At 33.2% G+C, this 6,697-nt stretch overlaps 1 protein-coding gene across 2 annotated transcripts in view; it reads right to left on the minus strand.

The window, feature by feature from the left end:
• Positions 1-4,479: 4,479 nt before the first annotated feature.
• LOC135225219 (ionotropic receptor 21a-like) overlaps positions 4,480-6,697 on the minus strand; it is a 25,198-nt gene continuing 22,980 nt past the window's right edge. For both annotated transcript variants that reach the window (XM_064264528.1, XM_064264539.1), the window contains exons 7-8: positions 6,218-6,397; positions 4,480-5,632 (exon numbers count right to left, since the gene is read on the minus strand). In XM_064264528.1, coding sequence (XP_064120598.1) covers positions 5,501-5,632; positions 6,218-6,397 — 312 coding nt within the window. In that variant the 3' untranslated portion in view covers positions 4,480-5,500. The remainder of the gene's footprint in view (positions 5,633-6,217; positions 6,398-6,697) is intronic.

The following is a 6,697-nucleotide window of genomic DNA, read 5'->3' on the forward strand; positions in this document are numbered from 1 at the left end:
ATTCCCCCAGACTATACGGTGCACCATTAAGAAGTACGGTTGATATTCATTTAATTCCAACAGCCTTGCATTTTCTTCTATAAGATTTAGTACCTTACAATTACTTATAAGGTCTGTTCCAATTATGACCAAATTATGGCATGGCCCTCCTAGTTACATGGAATAGCAGAATCATTGGAACTACAGAATTTCAAACTGGTTACATTTTTTTTCTTAGCAAGCTTACATGGGCTTCATTTCAATGGATATATGGTTTTTTTATTTGGGTTTTAACATCTGCCAAATGCCCCAACATCCCTGTTGGGGCATTTGGCTTGCAGGAATTTGCCTTTCCAGATTCTAAAAAAAAAAAAAATGCACAAAAGAGAAGATAAGCCTAACTTTTAGATATGCCTTCCTAATTTTAAAAATAGATTTCCTGCATTGCTCTTTGAACATCTACATTTCACTGTTATGTCGCATTAAGCTAAGTTACGGGGTCTCAAAAACAACAAAATGGGTTTCTAGAGTTCTGTAATCAACAACATTTTAATGTGTTTGGTAAGTCTTGGGTTTCAATGACATTTGCCTTGTTACAAAAACTTGCTTATTTTCAATGCAATTCCATAAATAAAAATAAAATACTTTTTTATTCATCCATCACGCAATGGAGAAAGTGTTAAGAAAGTATGCCACTCACTTGAAGCAGTGGGCACAGTATTACAGCTGTGGATGAATAAACGAGTACTGTAATGAGCAAACTCCAAAATGATTTAGAGGCAAAAGCAACGTCTGAAGTTGGCAAAATCACACGTGTCCTTAATTTAATTTAAAGATTTTATAATAAATAAAGTAGTAGCAATTTTTAAACCCCGTTTTGATAATTTGCGAAAGGAACGTATCTGAATATACAATATAGGCCCAATTGTATATTTTCTATGGAATCTGGAAAGGCATAATTCTACAAAAGCCTCCAACTGGGAAAGGAAGACAACAGAGAAAGGAAAATAAGAAGTAAAGAATAAAGTAGAAACTATATTACAAAGACAAACCAAATACTGTAAACTAGGAAATGAGACGTATGTGACCTTGTCAAAAAAATACACAATGTTTGAAATTCTGTGGTTCCAATGATTCAAATAATAATTAGGAGGACTACACCATAATTTGGTCATAACTGGAAGTCAGGGGACGATGTCCTAGGTTAGGTTAGGTTAAGGGAACGTTAGGATATATATATATATATAATATATATATATATATATATATATACATATAATATATATATAGTATATAAATATACGTATATATACGTATATATAATTCAGCAAATCCAGCATTCCAGAGTAATCATTCTACCTATTCAAGAAACATTCTATATGGCATTTTATTTTACTGAGTAAATCAAGATTGAAAATTAACTACTGTTAAATCACAATAACACTTATATTTAAGACTATGACTTTACATGTTTTTAATTTAATTGGAACTAATTCTCTGTAAATTATAAAAATAAGGTTATTAAGATATTTAAGAAAAAAATATATTTATTCTGCAGTATCTAATTTATGGACTAAAATCTATTTCAAGTTTCAGGATACAAAATCCTTACGTTGTTTTACAATGCTTCGTGGTAATAAAAATAAAAACAGGCTCTCACCCTCCCAGAATTTTTTTTTTTCAAGAAAATTTCCAATTATCATTGTTAATGAAATTTAATAAACATTTCATGGAGTATAATAATAATAATAATAATAATAATATAATAATAATAATAATCAATAATAAAATAATAATAATAATAATAATAATAATAATAATAATAATAATATAATTTTCATTTTTCGTATTGCACTTCACTGGAGCCTGAGCAAGAAACACCAGCTACCTTGCAGTAATAAGTGGTACGAGCGCCAACCTGAAGGAGTGATAGAAAACGATCAGGCAAAGATCCTCTGGGACTATGGTATCAGAACGGATAGGGTGATACGTGCAAACAGACCAGACGTGACGTTGATTGACAAAGTCAAGAAGAAAGTATCACTCATTGATGTCGCAATACCATGGGACACCAGAGTTGAAGAGAAAGAGAGGGAAAAAATGGATAAGTATCAAGATCTGAAAATAGAAATAAGAAGGATATGGGATATGCCAGTGGAAATCGTACCCATAATCATAGGAGCACTAGGCACGATCCCAAGATCCCTGAAAAGGAATCTAGGAAAACTAGAGGCTGAAGTAGCTCCAGGACTCATGCAGAAGAGTGTGATCCTAGAAACGGCACACATAGTAAGAAAAGTGATGGACTCCTAAGGAGGCAGGATGCAACCCGGAACCCCACACTATAAATACCACCCAGTCGAATTGGAGGACTGTGATAGAGCAATAATAATAATAATAATAATAATAATAATAATAATAATAATAATAATAATAATAATAAAAAACATAAGACTAAAGGATTAATGGTTACAATGATAAAAGTGATTAAAGAAAAATATTCAAAAAATTAATGTTGCCACAAAGTTAATAAACGTTACTTAACATGAATATGTCAATAACAAAACCAAACATGTGAATAATGATTAATGATATAGTGATTGATGTAAAAAAACAGTGATTGATGTAAAAAAAAAACAATACGGTCATAAACATGAATAAACATCGGGTGTGCCAATAAAAATCCTAGGAAAACTGTCAATAATAAATAATGATGAAGGTAAGTATGATTAATGCAAAAAAATATATATTTTGAAAAAACTATTAACATTGCCACACACACACTTAACAATCCTAACAAACTAGTGAATAATGATTAAGGATGAAGATCATTGTGATTAATGCAAAAAGCTACCATTGTCACACCTAGCTAATAAAAATCAGTAAACATAAGTTTCTCTAACAAAACCGGGAATTAAGATTAATGATGAGGATAATGGTGATTGATATATGAAAAAATAATCATTAATCGATGAAAAGGCATAAATAATTATGGGATTTGAGATATAGGTTTAACGTTTACTCACCAAAATTTGGGAAGTTCTTGTCTTGTTTATTATTTCTATGGAGTATTTGTTTATTATGATTGTAGAGTATTCAGTTACATTAATCCAAAGACAAGAAGGGTCCCATCAACAATGGGTGGAAGGAAGATGGCAATGTTGAAAAGACTACGCCCCAATTTGCGTTTGCAGTACGATGTCAGAAAAACGACGCCATATAATGCTCAGCAATAAGCCCATGGCGACACAAACCCATTTGTTGCCTGCATGGCAATGGAGGCGCTACAAATTATATATATATATATATATATATATATATATATATATATATATATATATATATATATATATATATATATATATATATTATATTATATATATATATTATATATATATATATATATATATATATATATATATATATATATATATATATATATATAGTTATGGTTATATTCATTTTGTGCCTTTTGCTCTTGAGGCATCTGCTCCAGCCCGTTGCATCAAGAGCTTTCGTGAACGCCGAACGGGGGATGCAGACACCCTTCTTCACAAGGCAAAAACAAATAGTTTATGAGACCTTTAATGGCATTTGAAAATTCTCTTGTAATATTTTAAGCTCACCAATGTGACATCAGGCTGACTGACTTCCATTCAGTTAAGATATTTTACATTTAATACTGTGATGTTCAGCCTGAACAGTTCAGGTGAGACTCCAAACTTTGCCTGCTCGGGGTGCGTTTACGGGTGTAGGCCTAGGTACTGCATGAAACAAACTAGCAGCAATTGTAAGTGTAGCTAGGCGACCTATTACTTTCCTGGCGTTGGGATTGCAGCTCCTTGTGCGCTTTATCGTTGCTCCTCCTTCTGACAAAGTGTCCATAATAAATTAGGTCCTCATAGCTGTTATTGCATGAACGGAGGAAAGCACCACTGCTAAATATTTGCTCTCTGCCCTAACCTTCCTTTTAGTCTACCTTTTCCTCTTTTTCTTTAGTATCAATGCTTTCCGCTTTATTTTCACGTATAATGACGCCGGCTTGCTTAATAACAAAACTATACCAAGATCAGTTACCTAGAAAGGCCCATGATTATCACAGCCACCACCAACTGAACACAAAACATCCAAAACCCACCATACAAACCACCCATTTACGCAACAAGTTTCTTTTGTTTTTACGCGCTGTGGTCACGACACATCGAACACTTCCACTGAATCTGCGGTGTCTAAACTCATTTTAGCTTAAATTTTATCGTTCAACGATCAAAGATTCCAAAAATAATAAGTTATTTCTTTGCGGAGGAATCTTCCGAGCGTTAATTGGCTCTCACGTGACAATAACAAGACTGGTGCTTATTGATTAGTTTATTTGGTTAGTGGTTACTAGTTAGTGGTTAACTTTAAACTTACACCACTTCTCAAAGTAGGGCTTATAAGCAATACATCAGTTTTCTTTACAACAGCCCTCCAGAAAAAAGATGCATAGATTGGCTGGTTCGCTGCGTGGTGTGTAACATCAAAATCACGTAGTAAAAGAAACATTGCTTTATCATTCTAAACAATTAAAGACACTTTACTATATAGGGAACATGAACGACGATGATGGATTATGTTTTATTCTCCTATTTATAAGTTTGAGAAGTTCACTAGGAACTTTAAAATGGTTACCCCCTTAAAATCGTTCTCTCTAGCTGACTCGTTTTCTATGTTGAAAATGGTAGACCGAGTTTAATTAAGACAGGCTTCTCAAAGCAAATTGCCTATCGCGACGCAATAATAACGTCGTTATTAATTGGCCTGGTGTGTAGATGAGATTAGTAACTTTGAAACCAATTGTTTCAAAATAGAAAGCAATGTGTGTCCCACTTAGATAACACATCTCTCTTTAACCGAAAGTATAAATAATTCCAATTACTGATAGAACAACAAAAGTAATAAAATCTAACGGTTAATAGTCTAAATAATTTTATAGATTACGAACGTTTAATTACTAATCAGCCAAAAAACTTAATTTTTATTTTACAAGCGGTCAGGTAATCGTAGTCCTCAACTAATGATTTTCTGTTTTTCCTTCTTCCTAAATCCCGATGGCTTAGCAGCACTTGCAGTTATTATGACAGGAAGATCAAAGAAATATGTATGAAATTTGATAGTCCTTTCTCTGGATGAATTAAACCGTTTTCTAGATGACACTGATCATTCACATCGATTGCTTCTATACATACACTTTCAAAAACTGAGTTATCAGTAACAAGTATTTTTATTAGCTGGGTGCATTGAAGGAGACCTACTGTCAAGTGATTTGTTTAAAAAGAATATAAAAAAAAAATTACAGAAAACATTCATAGGTGGTGCAACAATAAAATTCATGGGTAGTGCAACAATAAAATTCTTGTTTTATTTTTTCTCCAAGATATAACTGCGACAAAGTGAAACAGGTAGAGATGATTAAACCTATTACTTATTTGTCTTTATATTTTCTACTGAATGGGAAGATCTCTCTCTCTCCAAACTCTGGTCAGAAGGATGTCTGTGGAGATGCGACTACTTTCCACATCACGACCTCCGCGCCAAGAAGTATCAACCCAAAGCCAAAGCCGAAGAACATCGCAAAGAAAGCTCCTTGGAAGTGATTAAGATTCAATACGACCTGTAAAACGGGTAAGAAATTTCTATGGTAAATACTCTGAAAACATTTGATAAAACACACGTATATATTTTCAAGTGTTAAGCTGTTATCCCCATATGTGGTGGACGGCTCCAGATGAGACACAATTCAAACGTTACTGCCGCAACCTTTCTATAACTTTTGTAATTCGTTAGTTGTTGCAAATGTAAGAACGTGTGAAGATCAGAAAAAAGAATGGTATGGATACCACGCAGTGTAAATTTGTCTTTTTCAGGAAATCTTGGTTTCCACTCTGTCCTGCAATCAATAATTTAACCATTTTGTTTAAAATTAAAAATAAGTAGGCCGTAATGTTTGCAAAAGCCAAAATATTATTACATCTACAGAAGACAAAGGAAATAAAGATTCTCTTTGTGCTTAGTGGAAAAATAGAGATAAAACAAAACTACCATGAATAATAAATACAGAAAGGTTTTCTTTGTGCTTCTGTTGTATATGAAATATAAAACCATTAGGAATTAGCATCCAAATAAAAGGAAAAATCGAAAGAGTCGCCTGTTACTCAGAAAATGTCAGACAATGCAAAACTCGAAGTGCTGAACATACTAATACATCCTTCGAGTCAGTCGACGATATTTCATCTGTTTTTTTAGCATCGTCCGGGGTCATCAGGAGGTGATGCTCCGCCAGATAAATGCGATACAAGTCCTTCAACCACTTGGCAATGAGGCCAGCCTGCAAACACCTCAACATGCCGTTGTCAAATGTCCTTCGGTAAGGTGCGCCCTGAGATTCAAGAGGAGGAACAAATTAGGTCCTGAAAATCCCATAAAGATTAAATGATTCTCCTATGCCATTCATCCATTGACTCATTCATTCATGAAAGGTACTTTAGCTGATTCATCAAGCCATAGTGCATTTTGTTTAGCTGAAAATTTTCAATTCATAAGCAAAAATCAACTGACAAATCGGGCACTTAGCTTGATTTTTAAACAATATCTTGCCTTGTATATAACCGTATGATTCAAGTTCCTTTATATATTATGAATTCTCAAAGAATTCTGTTATTATAAATCTGGACAATCT

This window comes from Macrobrachium nipponense, chromosome 20, assembly GCF_015104395.2.
Source record: "Macrobrachium nipponense isolate FS-2020 chromosome 20, ASM1510439v2, whole genome shotgun sequence".
NCBI classification, from domain to species: Eukaryota; Metazoa; Arthropoda; class Malacostraca; order Decapoda; family Palaemonidae; genus Macrobrachium; species Macrobrachium nipponense.